The sequence below is a fragment of the Salmo salar genome, chromosome ssa03 (genome assembly GCF_905237065.1).
Source record: "Salmo salar chromosome ssa03, Ssal_v3.1, whole genome shotgun sequence".
Taxonomy (NCBI): domain Eukaryota; kingdom Metazoa; phylum Chordata; class Actinopteri; order Salmoniformes; family Salmonidae; genus Salmo; species Salmo salar.
In genome coordinates, this window is record NC_059444.1 from 44,595,717 (window position 1) to 44,614,950 (window position 19,234).

Genomic DNA, 19,234 nt, shown 5'->3' on the forward strand with positions numbered 1-19,234 from the left:
TCGTTGTTTTTGTTCAAAGACAGAGAAAGTAAAATGGACTCTTCTCGTGCACGCCAGTCTCATTGTTCTCAGATCGACCACCATCCAAATGCGCTACTGTTTTTCAGCCATGGCCTGCAAAGTCATCGTTCTGGCGCCTTCTGAGAGCCTATGGGAGCGTTAGAAAATGTCACGTTACAGCAGAGATCCCCTGTTTTGGATAGAGATGAACAAGAAAGCCAAGAAATGGTCAGAGAGGGCGCTTCCTGTTTGGAATCTTCTCAGGTTTTGGCCTGCCAAATGAGTTCTGTTATACTCACAGACACCATTCAAAACAGTTTTAGAAACTTGAGTGTTTTCTATCCGAAGCTAATAATTATATGCATATTCTAGTTTCTGGGCAGGAGTAGTAACCAGATTAAATCGGGTACGTTTTTTTATCCGGCCGTGAAAATACTGCCCCCTAGCCATAACAAGTTAAACAGTTTATTTCTGACTTTGACGAGGCACAACAATGGGTTATGGCGCTCTTCATAACGTGTAGTCAGGGTAATTACTACATTTGGACGTACTGAGTAATTGCTTAACCGAGATAGTGTCAGAAACTCACCCACACATTAAAATGTTGCCAATGGTTCCGATTGAATCAGCACCTTTCCAATAGCTCAACGGGTTTGTATGTTGTAATGTTTGAGCAGTGGTACAAACAGGGAGAGTGGACGAAGTGATGTTTGCTGCACAGTGAAGCCTGTTAGATTTGTAGTTGTCTGCGTTAGGAATTACAGTATCAACAAAACTACAATCAGAATTCTCCTTCCATAAAAGTAGTTTTATTAGAAAACAAAATGCAACAGAGCAATTGACCAAATACAGCACGGTTCAGTGCGAGTACAAATTCCCCTTTGGAGGTTGCTCTGTAGGATTTAAAACATTCTCAGACCCATATGTACAAAGCAATTTGGAACTTTCCAGACACAAAAACAAAGTACAATAAAGATTGAAATTACTACAGTAGAGAGAAGAGTAACGCTGGTCTAGAAAGGGATGATAAGGCAGAGAGAATGGTCTACACAAAGTTACGTTGGCCAAAGACAAGTCCAGGTGGTTTTGTGCTAACGTTTTTTTCCTTTTTTTTTTTAAACAAATGACAGACTACATGATCAAGTAAAAAAATGTAAGGAAGAGAAAGGATGGAGGGAGAGTTGTGAATTGCGCTAGGGGGGCTCAGCACTAGTTCGCACTCATCGCTCTGTGCTCTGGCTCGTTTTGCGCTCCCCGTGGTCTTTCCCGTTGCTGGGCTCACGTGGCCGATGGCTCCGCTCTTTACTGCGGCTGTGTTTGTGCGAGCGCTGCTCCCCCTCCCGGCTGCACTGCTTCTTCCTACTCTTCTCCTTCTCCCCTACCTCAGCCCTGCCTCTGCTCTCTTCTTGGACTTGTCGCTTTATGGACTTCTCCTTGTGTCTCCTTTCCCTGCTTGCACTCCGACTGGAGCGCTTGGCCTTCCTCTCCTCCCTGTGACCCCTCCTCTCATCTCTCTCTTCTTTTTGTCTCCTGTCCTCCACCTCTCCCTTGCTCCTCTTGTCCTTGGACCGCTCCCTCTCGCTGCCCCCATCTTTATGGTACGCCCTGTCCTTCTTCCTGTCATTCTCCATGCCCCCCTGCCCATCTTTCTCCCTGTCTTTCCGCTCTCCCTTGCGTTCCCGGCTCCCGCTGCAGCTCCTGCGACGTTCCCGGCGCTCCTGGGCACAGTCTGCGCTCCGGGACCGCCGCCTCTCCCGCTCGCCTCCTTTCCCGTCCCCAGAGTCCCGCTCTTTCTTCTGGCGGTCGCGTTCCCTCTCCAGCTCGCGGTCGAAGCTGGGGCCGTGGCGCTCTCGTTCGCGGTGGTGGCTCCGGCTCCTCGACCGTTTGGGAGTCCTCCTGGGGCTCGGGGTACGTCTGGGGCTCCTGACCAGAAACAAACCAACATTTCAGCTGCATTAACGTCACAATCCTTCCGACAGATGTGATCAACATAATATTATCTGTTATGGCTGCGCTCCATTTTCTACCTGGAGCGTCTACGGCCCTCCGTTGGTGGTTCCTCCGGCTCCTCTACCTTCTCGGGAACCTTCCGGGGCCTTGCCTTCATCTGCGTGTCGATCATCTTCTGCACGGGCACCGGGATGCGTGGAAAGAGTGTGGAGAACCACTCTAGCTTGGTGAGGAACGACCGGACCATCTCTCCGATGGTCATAACGCAGCCACCTCCGGCCTTCACATCCAGCTCCTGAGAACATGGGGAGGGGGGTGGGGTATTCAGAACCTTATTGACACAGATGCCAACAGAAGTACAAAAGGCATTGATTGTATTTAGAATCTTATTTATTTAAAATGTTTGGCATTTAGCAGACACTTATCCAGAGCGATTTACAGGATTCTTTCTAGTCCCTGGTTTTTAACACTTGCCTCCATCACTCAATTAGAAATAAAATACAATTTGTGATGACCATGTACTGAACCTTCACCTCTGTTTTCATCTAGCTTAATATGCTCACATATGAATCATTATCATGTGTTTGCATAAAAATTTAGCTTAGTGCCTGATACTATAGGAAATAATAGTAGGGAAATGGAAAAATAGCTGCTGTCATCTAATCTGTCTGGCTCTCCTCAAGAGTCTGTACTTAGACTGAACCCTCTTAAAGATACACCACATCACCAAAAGTATGTGGACACCTGCTCATCAAACATTTCATTCCAAAGTCATGGGTATTAATATGGAGTTGGTCCCCCCATTGCTGCTATAACAGCCTCCACTCTTCTGGGAAGGCTTCCACTAGATGTTAGAACATTGCTGCAGGGGGACTTGCTTCCATTCAGTCACAAGAGCATTAGTGAGGTCGGGCACTGATGTTGGGCGATTAGACCTGACTCGCTGTCGGTGTTCAAATTAATCCCAAAGGTGTTCGATGGGGGTTGAGGTCAGGGCTCTGAGCAGGCCAGTCAAGTACTTCCACACCATTTGACAAACCATTTCTGTATGGACCTCACTTTGTGCACATGGACATTGTCATGCTGAAATAGGAAAGGGTCTTTCAAACTGTTGCCACAAAGCTGGAAGCACAGAACCGTCTAGAATGTCATTGTATGCTGTAGCGTTAAGATTCCCTTCACTAAGGGGCCTAGCCCGAACCATGAAAAACAGCACCAAAAAAAATACTTTACAGTTGGCAATATGCAGTCAGGTAGGTAGCGTTCTCCTGGTATCGGCCAAAACCAGATTCTTCTGCCAGACGGTTAAGTGTGATTCATCACCCCAGAAAACCCGTTTCCACTGCCCCAGAGTCCAATGGCGGTGAGCTTTACACCACTCCAGCTGACGCTTGGCATTGAGCAAAGTGATCTAAGGCTGCGGCTGCTCGGCCATGGAAACCCATGAAGCTTCCGACGAACAGTTATTGTCCTGATGTTGCTTCCAGAGGCAGTTTGGAACTCGGTAGTGAGTGTTGCAACCGAGGACAGACGATTTTTACACGCAGCAGCACTCAGCGGTCCTGTTCTGTGAGCTTGTGTGGCCTACCACTTTGCCGTTGAACCGTTGTTGCTCTTAGATGTTTCCACTTCAAAATAACAGCCCTTACAGTTGACCGGAGCAGCTCTAGCAGGGCAGAAATGTGAGGAACTGACTTGTTGGAAAGGTGGTATCCTATGACGGCACCATTGTGAAAGTCACTAAGCTCTTCAGTACGGGCCATTCTACTGGCAACGTTTATTTATGGAGATTGCATGGAGGTGTGCTCGATTTTATACCGTCGGCAACGGGTGTAGCTGAAATTGCCGAATCCACTAATTTGAAGGGGTGTCCACATACTTTTGTATATATTGTGTATGCTGTCAAAATAACAGAAAACCTGGGGTGCACCTCAATAGTCTAAAGTGGCTTCCTCTTCTCTTATCCACCATCTGCACTAGCATTAAAATTAGTAGTAAAGGTGGAGGTGAAACAAGGAGAGAAAACGACTTTAAACAATGGAGATGGATCCGTGGACAGTGAAGAAAGGTTTCAAGAGAAGAGTTGTGCTTCCTCCTTCCTCGACAGTCCAGGGAGACATTGGTCACAGTGCAAGTACAGAGTGGAGGAGGTAGATAAGTAGGTAGGCGCACACCAGCTACAGAGAGACCAGGTTTGAATGGGTAGAGAACTGAACAGCCGTTTTGCACTCACACACGCAAACCAACAGTGCTGAGAGATACATTATCCAATTCACCTGCTGCACAAGGGGCATCTAAAGAAGAGAACATGGGAATTAGCCAGTTAGGTAGGTTGTCAGAGGATGTAAGGTTAAAATACTGCATCAGAACAAGAAAGTAGGCCTGGTTGCACAGTCTGCCAAACACTATCCAGCCAATTGAAAGTGCACAGAGAAGATAAATCTATAACAAGATTCTCCCCAGGAAATTATTAAATTCAACTAAGTAGGTGTGTGTGTGTGTGTTAGAGAGAAACAAACAAAGCAAAGCAAAGGATTGATGTGTTAAAGGTATATTTTCTAATAAAATTTGAATTTTTTACAAAACAAAAACTGATCTGTGAAGTGGTGGGGCCAGGGAGGAACCATGTTATACATTTCGGAGTAGTGGTCAAGTTTTGTAAATTTGTTTTGTGCAATAAGTCCTGATAACTAAGGCATGCCCAGATGTAAACAGAATTTGACTACGGTCAAATATACTTACCCTGACAAAAACAGGCAGCACAGCAGAGTGAATTACCTAGTTACCCAACTTTGGGGAGAGGGACTGGGGGGGAGGGGGCAATTAAGCCAAATGAATGCAAAGGTGAAAAATCAGCTCTGAGCATCACAATGAGGAGAGAACTGAGACAACAGTTTGGATCATGCCAGACTAGTTAGTGAAAGGTAGAGAAACATGAAAGTATTACCCGTGTGGACATACCTCCTCATCATCCATGAAACCATCATACCAGTCCACCAGGTCTGCAGGGGGCTGGGTGTATCTGGATAAACAAAAACACCATGAGCATCTAATTATGAACATCCCATTGAAGAACACATGTCCATGTCTTGGACTACCGCCTGTTAACCATCTAAAACTAGATAGCAGTAATTCCCTTCTCCCTTTTTTCTAAGGTACACAATAGTAGGTTTTGGTAGACAGAAGGTGCTCTTTGGTAAAAGGAGTAAATTGGTCATCAATAAGATGTACATGCCATACAAATAAAGGCATTTTAATTACAAGAAGAGTGCCTTGGTCCTCCTTTTAGATAACTATATAGTGTTGTATGTGAATCAGATTTTATCAAAAGTAACTCACCATTCCAGGAAAGGACAGGTAAGAGAAAGGGGGACACTTGGTCAGTTGTACAACAATGCATTCAACTGAAATGTGTCTTCCGCATTTTACCCTGCCTTAATCAACATCCATGTCATCGGCGCCCGGGGAACAGTGGGTTAACGGCCTTGCTCAGGGTCAGATTTTTATCCATGTTCTGCATACCACCCCTACCTTGTCACAACACAACTGATTGGCTCAAATGCATTAAGGAAATAAATTCCAGTACTTAACTTTTAACAAGGTACACCGGTTACTTCAAATGCATTCCAGATGACTACCTCAAAGCTGGTTGAGAGAATGCCAAGAGTGTGCAAAGCTGTCAAGGCAAAGGATGGCTATATGAAGAATATCAAATCTAAAATCTAATTTGATTTGTTTAACACTTTTTTTGGTTACTACATGATTCCATATGTGTTATTTCATAGTTTTGATGTCTTCACTATTATTCTATAGTGTAGAAAATAGTAAAAAGAAAAACCCATGAATGAGTAGGTGTAAATATATATATTTTTTTTTACATGTATTTATCCTCTTTAGGCACTAAACTTTTTATTTTTTTCCTGGTACCGGTGACCTTCAGACGACTCAAGGCTTGCTAAGGTTTGTGGGCATCCTAGAGCAAAACGGTGAACACCATGTGTTTGTGAAAGTATCAGCTGTCCACATAGGGGTCATATTAGTGCGTCTCCCAAACCGTTTGGACGCTGAAGACAGAAGTTGGCAAAAGAGGCTGTACCGACTTCAGACGAGTCGTGTGAGCATCCTAGAGCAAAACGGTCTCTTCTTTCAATAGACTAGTCATAATACTTTGTAGGCCAAACCGTTCGGGACGTTATAGGTTTTTGTGAGAACACCGATTGGTCTGACAAACACTGCTCGAGCTTTGCCACCTTTCACAGCAGATGCGGAAGGGCGATATTGGCGGATGCTGTGGATTGAGACGATATCACTAGCTTAAACAATTTATGTTAATTCGAATTTCAGCGGGGCACAGAAATTGTAGGCTCAGGGTTAAAGGTCATGAACAGTCAAAATCATGTTTTTTGATGACATTTGGATAAATACAGATCAAAGTATAAAAAATGACTACCACGTCTACATTCATTGCTAAAATATTATCATAAAGTTACCCGTGTCAAACATGTGGCTTCAGGAGGCAGGATTATTAAGGGAATATCACCAACTGTAATTTTGATAGTGTGATATCTATACACCTTATTCTCTTATTTAAATAAGTACTGCCTTGGAACCATCATCCTAAAAGGTATGTTTACAGAGGGGCGTGGTTTATACAGCTACTCAACTGGTGCCAAAGTGTTAATGTCGGCTGTCAGAAAATGCTATAAGAATTTTGCCCTATTCATCTATGGCAAAGACACATTTCCCATTTCAGGGAGAGTAAATGACCAACATTGGCATTATACCTGTTCAAATAGTACACTCTAGGTGGCAGTGGGCACCCGTTCAGTTTGTTTGCCAACTCATAGAAGTAGAAGAAAATTGACTTCATCAAAGTGGGGATGGCCTCACAGAAGCAATAATGGGACAGATACAATGACGCGATGTTTAAGTCTATGCATGCAACTAAACACCGCAAAATGACTGCTGAGCGTTTCACAAACAGGTTGCAACACTAAGGTAGGGTGATTGAAATGTATTTGCAGCCATAAATAGGTCCAATCCTTCTGTGCAAACAAATTTGACATAAACCAACATTAAAATAGAATTGTACCTTATGTACATAAAGCCAAGTGCTCTGATGTAGGGTGAGTCGTTGTGAGTGATCAGTCCCATCACCTGTTTACGGGTCATCTTGATGGTAAACAGTTTATAGAGCAGGCAGAAGGCTGTGGACACAATGCCGCCAGTCCCGACTCCCCGCACCTGAGGACAACAGAGGTTCATAAGTCAGACATGTTCTTTTTGGGACCACCTTAACATCTCAAGTCGACCTGTAAGTTTTGGGGTGAACCACAATCAGTTTTCAACACAGCCCTACTCCACAGTTAAGTGTGTTGCTTGCGTTCAACTGCATTTGTCAACTACATATTTGTTTCCCCCCCCACTCCATATACAGACGCACACCAACAATGACTACATCTCATATCTGCCCAGACGCGCATGCTCACACCCCCATCCCTAGTGCCTGCATTAGTGTTTGCCACTTGGCCTTAAATTCAGTTTGTTTTTCCTCAGTCACCCATGCTATTTAAATAATTTATCATTTGATATTTTTCCATTGTTTTTAGTATCCATTTTCTTCAAGATGAGTGATAAGAGAACTGTCCATCCCATTGGGTATCTCACTACACCTCCATATGCCATGTCTTGAACTATGCAGATTAAAAGTATGTTTTCATTGAAATATTTCTAGCAGACAACTTTCAAGCTCTGACTTTTGATGTGTGTATGCAGCCAGGTCAAATTATTGACCCCCTTGATAAAGATGACGAACTACAAAAAAAAAAAAAAAAAAAAAAGAGCCATTTTATATGCACCCAAAATATTGGAGATTATATTTTATACTAATACCATTACATAGAAACAGATTGGTATTGAAACTGGGGTGCCATTCAAAAGCTCACCTTGCCAGGATAACCGCACAGATTGGAGAACACATTGGGAGGGATCTTAGATCATTCTTCCATACAGAATCTTTCCAGATCCTTGATATCCTTCATCTTTGCTTATGGACTGTCTTCAATTCAAACCACAGGTTTTCAATAGGAGACTGATTTGTGGTCAATTAATTTATTGATGGATTTTATGTGCGCTTGGGGTTATTGTCTTTCTGGATGATCAATTTGCTGCCAAGTTTCAACCTCCTGGCAGAGGCAACCAGGTTTTTGGCCAAAAATGTAATGATGCCGTTGACATTAACAAGGGCACTAGGACCAGTGCAAACAAAATAGCCCCATATGATCAAAGATCCACCACCATATGTTACAGTAGGTATGGGGTTCTTTTCTTCATATGCATCTTTCTTTCAACGCCAAACCCACTACTGGTGTGCGTGGCCAAAGAACTCAATTTCCATGTCATCTGGCAAAAGCAGCGGATCCAATCCAAGTCCCAATGCAGTTTAGCAAACTCCAGTTAACATTTGTTGGATGACATGAAAAGAGAGCTCTTTGGCCACGCACACCAGTGTTGGGGTTTTGGCATCGAAAGAAAGATGACTGTGCAGAAAAGACCCCAAAACCTGTAAAATATGGTGGAGCTTTGATCGTATGAGGCTATTTTAATAAAAAAAAAAACGGGTTGCTTCTGCCAGGAGGCTGAAACTTGGTCACAAGCGAATCTTCCAAAAATAAAAAACAATCCCAAGCACACATGAAAATCCACTAAGTGGTTAATTGATAGGGATGTGCAGCTCTCCATTTATGAATGATTCAATACCCATCTAGATACATGGGCTCCGATATGATACGGTTGGATTAGGGGAACCAATTGATGCAATTGGGTTTGATGTATTTGTTTTGGTATTTTTTAACAAACACATTCATGGCCTGTCTGCAACGAACTTGAAACATTGTATCAACTACTAATTTGGGTCTGGTCAGAAGCTGCAGCTAGCGAAATTGTATAAAATATTCTGGGCACTCAGACTTTCCTGCGCCAGTGAGCTTGGGACAGACAGCTGTAGGCTATTTGTGCAAGGGATAAGAAGTAGTGCTTGACTTGGGCAGGAGCTCACCGGAGCTGAGTACCCGACACCTCACATTTTCTACTGCTTGAGCTCCTGTTCCTCTTACAGAATATAGTGGAGCTCCTGCACCTAAAAATAAACAGTACCAGCACCCAAACCTATTTCAGTCCAAGTCAAGCACTGAATAAGTAGTAATCAGGTAGGCCTATTTTAATGAAGTTTCCACTGGACCAGAGCATGGCATTGTTCCCTTTAACACAGTGGTTATCAAAAGGGAGAGAACTGGAAAGATTTTTCCAATACACTGAGGAACTATTGTCATTCTCAGTTGATGTAAAAAAAGATTTAGTTTGATAGCTCTTTGAGGTGAAGAAAACATTACTTTGAGAAGCTCCACAGCTCATTAGCCAATCAGAAATACAATCAGAGCCCCAAACGGGCACATTTATATGCCTACATTTGTGCTCAGGCCAGGAAGCCTATGGGCCTACGGTAATCAGGTGCGCGTTCTTACTTAACATTGACAGGAGCTCTCCTGACAGGAGACATTGATTAAATTGACAAAACTCGTAAATGGAATGAAATAAATCAAAACTTGTTTCTCACAAGTGTTGCATAACAGAAATTAACGTAACCAAACACTGTACAGTCGTGGCCAAAAGTTGAGAATGACACAAATATACATTTTCACAAAGTCTGCTGCCTCAGTTTGTATGATGTCAATTTGCAGATGCTCCAGAATGTTATGAAGAGTGATCAGATGAATTGCAATGAATTGCAAAGTCCCTCTTTGCCATGCAAATGAACTGAATCCCGAAAAAACATTTCCACTGCATTTCAGCCCTGCCACAAAAGGACCAGCTGACATGTCAGTGATTCTCTCGTTAACACAGGTGTGAGTGTTGACGAGGACAAGGCTAGAGATCACTCTTTCATGCTGATTGAGTTCGAATAACAGACTGGAAGCTTCACAAGGAGGGTGGTGCTTGGAATCATTGTTCTTCCTCTGTCAATCATGGTCACCTGCAAGGAAACACGTGCCGTCATCATTGCTTTGCCAAAAAGGGCTTCACAGGCAAGGATATTGCTGCCAGTAAGATTGCACATAAATCAACCATTTATCGGATCATCAAGAACTTCAAGGAGAGCGGTTCAATTGTTGTGAAGAAGGCTTCAGGGCGCCCAAGAAAGTCCAGCAAGCGCCAGGACCGTCTCCTAAAGTTGATTCAGCTGCGGGATTGGGGCACCACCAGTACAGAGCTTGCTCGGGAATGGCAGCAGGCAGGTGTGAGTGCATCTGCACGCACAGTGAGGCGAAGACTTTGAGGATGGCCTGTGTCAAGAAGGGCAGCAAAGAAGCCACTTCTCACCAGGAAAAACATCAGGGATAGACTGATATTCTGCAAAAGGTACAGGGATTGGACTGCTGAGGACTGGGGTAAAGTCATTTTCTCTGATGAATCCCCTTTCCGATTTGTTGGGGCATCCGGAAAAAAGCTTGTGCCAACAATAGTCCCACTCAAAACTGCTGGGGCAATTTTGTTTCCACTAGTGCTGAGGGATTTTAGGTTACTTACCTAATTGACCGGCGTTGGTTCAATTTAGGGCTTACCCCAATTAGTCAACTGGTCAATTGTTTGGTTGTTAGGCTGTTGGATGACAGATCTTTTTTGTCGAGCAGTAGCAAATATATATATATTTATGGCACTCGAGACAGGAGTCTTATTCACGCCCATCTCAGTGAACTAATCCACTGCGTAGGCTGAGACTAATCCACTGCGTAGGCTGAGACTAATCCACTGCGTAGGCTGAGACTAATCCACTGCGGAGGACGCAGGGATGGCACAGCCCAAGAATAAGGGAAATGTCGCGACAAAGCAAGTCTCTCCAGAATGCGCTCTGCTTTACATCCATTGAAAATGACAATAGTTCCTCAATGGATTTGAAAAATCTCTCCAGCTCGCTCTCCTTTGATAAAAAAAATGGCATGCTCTCATCCAGTGGAAATGTCATAAAATAGGCCTACCTGATAGCCTACAGCTGCGTCTGTGCCGAGCTCACTGGCTTGGGAAACGGAGGGCCCAGAAGTTAGTTTGCTAGTGAGCTTTGGCAAGACCCAAGTTAATACAATGTTTCAAGTTCATGGCAGACAGGCCATGCCTATGTGATTTATAGGATATTTATTTTAATCCAGATATTTTCTACCTACAGGCTGCAATGTTTATTTATTGGCTTTATGTAGGCCATTTTTACATAGTTGGCAATAGAAGTTACTTTTTAGGTTTGTATCATTTTAATATTGATTTGGATAGAATTTTGATTAACCACATCAATGATTGAGATACAAGACAAATTAAATGAAGCTGTTCCAAAAATGTGCATATGAAAACCATAACTGGCACGCAGATCGGTAGAAACATTAAATTGGTATGCCACATGAGAAAAAAGTTGCAGATTCCACGTTTTACATATTACCGGCAACTTAATGGCAGAATCTGCAGCCAGCAGGAGGATGGTTGGATCAGACTAGTTTAGCGTAGAAATGTGGCAAATAACTACAATGACCACAATCCATTGCTCCTGTTCTTTTCTGGCTGGTCCCGAGTTGGATACACTGTGTTGGGCCAGTAACCAAAAGTTTGCTGGTTAAAATCCCAGAGCCGGCAAGTTGGAAAAATCTTGAGCAAGGCAGTTAACCAGCAACAACTGCTCACCGTGCGCCGATGATGTGGACGTCAACTAAGACCCCGCACCTCCCTGATTCAGAGGGGTTGGATTAAATGCATAAGACACATTTTGGTTGAATGCATTCAGTTATGCAACTGACTAGGTATCCCCTTTCACACCTGTTAGGTTAGATGGACTGCATACGTCGCCATATGAGAGGGAAATGTACACAACGACATGTGAGAAGGATAAGACATACTTTCATGAACTGTCTACTTTCAAAAACTAGTCAAATTATTGTCAGACAGCTCTGCAGCATAGTTGGGCAGTCTAGCTAAATAGGATGACTAAAGACAGTACAGTATGGGGAGAACAGATAACAGATTGTCATCTGTCTGTTACTGCCTGAGCACAGATGACTAAGTTTTATTTGACTTTTAAATTCCTAAGTAATATATTTTATTATTTCATAGTAAATTCTTATTTTTCTATGTGGACCTGACAGACAATGGAATATTTTTTACGTTTTGGCAATTTACTATTTTTTTGCTTTGGAATTTCTATTAAAAGCTTGAATCATTTTAAGGTCAAATAATCGAAACCCATTATTTGTATTTATTTGAACTTCTTTTCTCCCCAATTTTGTGATCAAAATGGTAGTTACAGTCTTGTCCGTACGGGCGTTGCAGCGATGGGACTCGGGGGAGGCGAAATTCGAGAGCCATGCATCCTACGAAACACGACCCCGACAAGCCGCACTGCTTCGACACTGCTCACTTAAACCAGAAGCCAGCCGCACCATTGAGTCGGAGGAAACATCGTACAGCTGGCGACCGAAGTCAGCGTGCATGTGCCCGGTGGCCATAAGGAGTCGCCAGAGCATGATGGGACAAGGACATCGCAGCCGGCCAAACCCTCCCCTAACCTGGACGACGCTGGGCGAATTTTGCATCGCATCATGGGTCTCCTGGTCGCGACACAGCCCGGGATCGAACCCAGATCTGTAGTGACTCCTCTAACACCAATGCGCCACTCAGGAGGCCCTGACCCATGATTATTTTTTATAATAAACCTACTGCAACGCTGCACTAGCTGGTCCTGGGGCTCTTAAGGGCAACGGCATCATTAACTCTGCCCAGTAGCAGTATATTTTAGCCAACAACCTGGTTGCCCCTGCCAGGATCCTGAAACTTGGCCTCAAGTGGATTGTCCAGCAATGCAGTAACCCCAAGCACACATCCACAAAGAAATTGTTAATTGACCACAAAAATCGACAAGTTGCAATGGAAAAAAGACAAATACGCCATGTGATGACTGGGATCATCGGAAGGAGAACGTCGTCGTAGCTGGAGTCAAATTCAATTGCTGGTTCCCATTATTTTGTTCATTTTGTTATTGAATTAGACTCATTTTGCCCCCATTTTTTTCACACTCCTTCATTCATGTGCTATTATGTGCTATTAAAAAGATTAGTGTTTATTCCTCAGACAGCCAACATGTACTAGTTTCATTTATTCATTTTGTGCTATTACAACATGATCGAATAGTTTACCTTTGTTGTACCACAATTATAGAATATTCTATTTGTTTATACCTAATGCATAATAGGCTTATAATAGTCTCCAGACTTCAACCCTGTGGTATGAATTTAAGAGGGAAGTCCATAAGCACAGACAAAGCATATTAAGGATCTGGAAATATTCTGTTTTTAGGAATTGTCCAAGATCCCTCCCAATGTGTTCTTCAATCTCAGAAAACATTTTAGAAAAAGGCTGCCCCGTTATCCTGGCAAGGGGAGTTATTGAAAGGTTTGAAAACAAGGGTCTCAATTTTTACCCCCCCTCCAGTATTTATGCTGCAGTAGTTTATGTGTCGGGGGGCTAGGGTCAGTCTGTCACATCTGGAGTATTTCGCTTGTCTTTTCCGGTGTCCTGTGTGAATTTAAATATGCTCTCTCTAATTCTCTCTTTCTTTCTCTCTCTCGGGGGACCTGAGCCCTAGGACCATGCCCCAGGACTACCTGGCTTGATGACTCCTTGCTGTCCCCAGTTCACCTGACCGTGCTGATGCTCCAGTTCCAACTGTTCTGCCTGCAGCTATGGAACACTGACCTGTTCACCGGACGTGCCACCTGTCCCAGACCTGCTGTTTTCAACTCTCTAGAGACAGCAGAAGGGGTAGAGATACTCTCAAAGATCAGCTATGAAAAAGCCAACTGACACCTACTCTTGTGTTACTGACTTGTTGCACCCTCGACAACTACTATGATTATTATTATTATTTGACAATGCTGGTCATTTATGAACATTTGAACATCTAGGCCATGTGCTGTTATAATCTCCACCCGGCACAGCCAGAAGAGGACTGGCCACCCCTCATAGCCTGGTTCCTCTCTAGGTTTCTTCCTAGGTTTTGGCCTTTCTAGGGAGTTTTTCCTAGCCACCGTGCTTCTACACCTGCATTGCTTGCTGTTTGGGGTTTTAGGCTGGGTTTCTGTACAGCACTTTGAGATATCCGCTGATGTAAGAAGGGCTATATAAATAAATTTGATTTGAAATAAATTTGATTTGTTTAACAAAATCTCTCTGAGCAGTTGTATTAATCTGTCTGGGCTAGGGGGCAGTATTTTCACAGCCGGATGAAAAACGTACCCAATTTAAACAGGTTACTACTCTGGCCCAGAAATTAGAATATGCATATTATTAGTAGATTTGGATAGAAAACACTCTGAAGTTTCTAAAACTGTTTGAATGGTGTCTGTGAGTATAACAGAATGGCAGGCAAAAACCTGAGAAAAAGTCAACCAGGAAGGAGGATCTGAGAATTGTAGTTCTTTCTAGTCCCTTTCGAAACTACAGTATCCGTGGGGCTACGTTGCACTTCCTAAGGCTTCCATTGGCTGTCTAAAGCCTTCAGAAAGTGGTTTGAGCATTCTCCTGTCACTGGGCAGATAATAGGAGTTCAGTTTCTGAGTGGACTGCCTGGCAACAAAGGGATTGGATATGCGCAGTCACACCGGCGCGCCGTTCCTTCTTTTTCTTCTTGAATGAATATGCTATTGTCCGGTTGGAATATTATCGCAATTTTACGCTAAAAATACCATAAAGATTGATTTTAAACAGCGTTTGACATGCTTTTAAGTACGGTAATGGAACATTTTGACTTTGTCTCTGGTACCGCACTCGCGCGTTATGCCTTTGGATAAGTGATCTGTACGCACGAACAAAACAGAGGTATTTGTACATAAATATGGATTATTTCGAACAAAAATATTTATTGTGGAAGTAGCAGTCCTGGGAGTGCATTCTGACGAAGATCAGCAAAGGTAAGAGAATATTTCTAATACTAATTCTGAGTTTAGGTTGCCCCGAACTTGGCGGGTGTCTGTATAGCTCGCCGTGATGGCTGAGCTATGTACTGAGAATATTGAAAAAATGTGCTTTCTCCGTAAAGCTATTTTAAAATCTGACACAGCGGTTGCATCCAGGAGTAGTCTATCTATAATTCTTTAAATAATTGTTATATATTTTGTAAATGTTGATGAGTATTTTTGTAAATTGATACGCACATTCACCGGACGTTTTGGTGGGAATACATTTTCTGAACATCTCGCGCCAATGTAAAATGCTGTTTTTGGATATAAATATGAACTTTATCTAACAAAACATACATGTATTGTGTAACAATGTCCTAGGAGTGTCATCTGATGAAGAGCGTCAAAGGTTAGTGCTTCATTTAGCTGTGTTTTGGGTTTATTGACACATGTCCTTGCTTGGAAAATGGCTGTGTGATTATTTTGGTCTATGTACTCTCCTAACATAATCTAATGTTTTGCTTTCGCTGTAAAGCCTGTATGAAATCGGACAATGTGGTTACGTCAAGGAGAAGTGTAACTTTAAAATGGTGTAAAATAGTTGTATGTTTGAGAAAGTTGAATTATGACATTGTTGTTTTTGAATTTGCCGCCCTGATATTTCACTGGCTGCGTCCCACGTAGCCCATAGAAGTTATTAATGTGTTTATTTAATAATATTTTTTTTGCTCATCTTTATCAAGGGGGCCAATAGTTTTATTTTATTTCACCTTTATTTAACCAGGTAGGCAAGTTGAGAACACCCATTTACAACTGCGACCTGGCCAAGATGAAGCAAAGCAGTGCGACAAAAACCACAGTTACACATAGGATAAACAAACGTACAGTCAATAACAATAGAAAAATCTGTATACAGTGTATGCAAATAAAGTAAGGAGGTAAGGCAATAAATAGGCCATAGTGGTAAAGTAATTACAATTTAGCAATTAACCCTGGAGTGATAGATGTGCAGATGAGGATGTGCAAGTAGAATTACTGGTGTGCAAAAGAGCAGAAAAACAAAAACAAATATGGGGATGAGATAGGTAGTTGGATGGGCTATTTACAGATGGCCTGTGTACAGCTGCAACGATTGGTAAGCTGCTCTGACAGCTGATGCTTAAAGTTAGTGAGGGAGATATAACTTCAGTAATTTTTGCAATTCGTTCCAGTCATTTGCAGCAGAGAACAGGAAGGAAAAGCAGATAAGAGGTGTTGGCTTTGGGGATGACCACTGAAACATACCTGCTGGAGCGCATGCTACGGGTGGGTGTTATGGTGACCAGTGAAATATACCTGCTGGAGCGTGTGCTACGGGTGGGTGTTATGGTGACCAGTGAAATATACCTGCTGGAGCGCGTGCTACGGGTGGGTGTTATGGTGACCAGTGAAATATACCTGCTGGAGCGCGTGCTACGGGTGGGTGTTATGGTGACCAGTGAAATATACCTGCTGGAGCGTGTGTTATGGTGACCAGTGAAATATACCTGCTGGAGCGTGTGCTACGGGTGGGTGTTATGGTGACCAGTGAAATATACCTGCTGGAGCGCGTGCTACGGGTGGGTGTTATGGTGACCAGTGAGCTGAGAAGACGGAGCGTTACCTAGTGATGACCTGGAGCCAGTGGGTTTGGCGACAAATATGTAGCGAGGACCAGCCAACGAGAGCATACAGGTCGCAGTAGTGGGTAGCATATGGGGCTTTGGTGATAAAACTGATGACACTGTGATAGACTACATCCAATTTGCTGAGTAGAGTGTTGGGGGCGATTTTGTAAATGACATCGCCAAAGTCAAGGATCGGTAGGATAGTCAGTTTTACGAGGGTATGTTTGGCAGCATGAGTGAAGGAGGCTTTGTTGCGAAATAGGAAGCCGATTCTAGATATAGTTTTGGATTGGAGATGCTTAATATGAGTCTGGAAGGAGAGTTTACAGTCTAGCCAGACACCTAGGCATTTATAGTTGTCCACATATTCTCAAGTCAGATCCGCCCAGATTAGTGATGTTAGTCAGGTGGGGGCAGCGATCAGTTGAAGAGCATGCATTTAGTTTTACTAGCATTTAAGAGCAGTTGGAGGCCACGGAAGGAGTGTTGTATGGCATTGTAGCTCGTTTGGAGGTTTGTTGACACAGTGTTCAAAGAAGGGCCCGATGTATACAGAAGAGGTGCGTAGAGGTGGATCAGAAAATCACCCGCAGCAAGAGCGACATCAATGATAAATACAGAGAACAGAGTCAGCCCGAGAATTGAACCCTGTGTCCTCCCCATAGAGACTGCCAGAGGTCCGGAAAACAGGCCCTCCGATTTGACACAATGAACTCTGAGAAGCAGTTAGTGAACCAGGCGAGGCAGTCATTAGAGAAACCAAGGCTGTTGAGTCTGCTGATAAGAATGCGGTGATTGACAGAGTCGAAAGCCTTGGCCAGGCAAATGAAGACGGCTGCACAGTACTGTCTTTTAATCGATGGCGGTTATATCGTTTAGGACCTTGAGCGTGGCTGAGGTGCACCCGTGACCAGCTCAGAAACTGGATAAGTTTGGACCCGACTGTATGTGATGCACTTATGAACGTGAGTTGGCAGAGACTAGCTTCTCTGGTCAGGATGGAACTTGCATGGATTTTACGCTCAGCTGCAGAAACAACCCAGGCAGCATCAGGGAGATAGAAACACGGGAAGGCAAAAGGCACGTACTTTCTAACTTACCCCTCCGCACATTCCAGTCTGCCCTGCAGTCTTCCTACTGCCTTTCTCCCAGGGCTCAACATGAGTAACCTAGGGAGAAAATAACATGGTGACCCAATGATGCAAAAATCACATTGTGGCGTTGGCTACGTCATTTGCTGCCTGCCTCAAAGTTAAAGTTAAGCCATAAGTGACAAATCTCACGACATGCAAATATGTTGATGACGTTGCGTTGTATGGTCATGCAATTATTACCGCTCACTAGTCCACATAACTTGAAGATAACTAGCTAGTGTTATGTAACCTAACGTTAGATATTTGGCTAGGCAGTCTCGCTAACGTAAGCTAGGTTTGTCTAGAAAGTTTAGTTAACTACTTTAACGTTACTTCCAACACAATATTCCCAATTATCAGCAGTCGACTTAACTATAGGAAACCACCACAACTGGGATTGTTAACTAGCTAAATATAGCTATAACTAACGTTAGCAAACCGCTCAAATGTGTAAACAAAACAGGAACGAGTGTCCGTTTAGCCGTGGAATTAACATTGAGATAGTTACATACTGACACATTAAAACAAAGTTAGGCAAAAGTTAGTTAACATTACCTGCCAATTAATAATTTAGCTAGCCATTTCCTCAATTTTTTATTCAAACTGCTAGCTGTTAGCTAGCTAACGTTAGCCAGCCTTGTAGCATGGGTCTCGACGTTACCTTGAAATAGATCTCATCCACCACCTCATGGTAGGTTTTCAATTCATACAGCTGAACTTTGAAATATGGAGATGAGAGCACGTTGGTGAGAACCATAGGGTTCAAGTTCATAGTCTTTTCGTTGCCCCAGAGAGGCAAGTTGTTGCCATGTTTTCCAGCGTTAGGGCCAATCTTGCTCACGGCCTGTGGTTGTTGCTGGTTTCCAGCGACAGTGTTGTTGGCCATAATGCGAGGATCCCACGCTGTCGATTCAACAATGCGGGAAGTTAGCCGCTAACGTTAGCTTTCTTACACAATAGATGCTTCTGACTATAACGCCATTAAAACGCGATATGAAACCTTCAATAGTCACGGTAAATAAACTATTATCTATATCTACAATAACCTAGCGTCCGATTTTAAACCGCCAAACCCTATTTTCTATAACTATATGTCTGGCTAGCCGTGATTCTTCGACAAGAAATGTGCACGTAACAGCCACTGCCAGTAAAAGACCGTAAAACGCAATGACAACGAACGCCGTGCTTCTTCTTTAAGCTTTTATTGCCGGATCGCAACCAACCAAGCTGCTTACATCGCCACCTACTATACTGGAGTGTGAGGCCGGTCACGACCTACTCGAGCATACCATACCGCAGGAGGTTGTGACGCCTTTAATTGTTGGTAATGGTAATGTCTGGAGCGGAATCAGTGGAATGGTACACATGGTTTGATGCCATTCCATATACTCCGTTCCAGCCATTATTATGAGCCACTATATTATTCTCTTAACTAACCCTGAATTTCATACATGTTCAATTGTTTCCTCTACCATACAGCCATTACAGGGAAATGTTAATCAGAGCGGTGCGGGGG

At 43.4% G+C, this 19,234-nt stretch overlaps 1 protein-coding gene across 1 annotated transcript; it reads right to left on the reverse strand.

Moving 5' to 3' along the window:
• Nucleotides 1-793: 793 nt before the first annotated feature.
• Nucleotides 794-18,984, reverse strand: LOC106600568 (pre-mRNA-splicing factor 38B). The gene is made up of 6 exons (XM_014192026.2): nt 18,380-18,984; nt 17,686-17,754; nt 7,043-7,194; nt 4,912-4,972; nt 2,028-2,245; nt 794-1,923 (listed from the first exon to the last, which is right to left on the reverse strand). Exons 1-6 carry the CDS (start codon nt 18,602-18,604, stop codon nt 1,221-1,223), a joined length of 1,428 nt encoding a protein of 475 aa, XP_014047501.1. The 5' UTR covers nt 18,605-18,984; the 3' UTR covers nt 794-1,220.
• Between the last annotated feature and the right edge of the window lie 250 nt (nt 18,985-19,234).

What these genes read in the sequence shown, in the direction of transcription:
- LOC106600568 (XM_014192026.2), bottom strand. Translation starts at nt 18,604, where the DNA reads ATGGCCAACAACACTGTCGCTGGAAACCAGCAACAACCACAGGCCGTG. An exon ending in TGGATGAGATCTATTTCAAG is followed by an intron (nt 17,755 to 18,379) that starts GTAACGTCGAGA and finishes TTTTCTCCCTAG; the next exon opens with GTTACTCATGTTGAGCCCTG. An exon ending in GTTTCATGGATGATGAGGAG is followed by an intron (nt 2,246 to 4,911) that starts GTATGTCCACAC and finishes CCATGTTCTCAG; the next exon opens with GAGCTGGATGTGAAGGCCGG.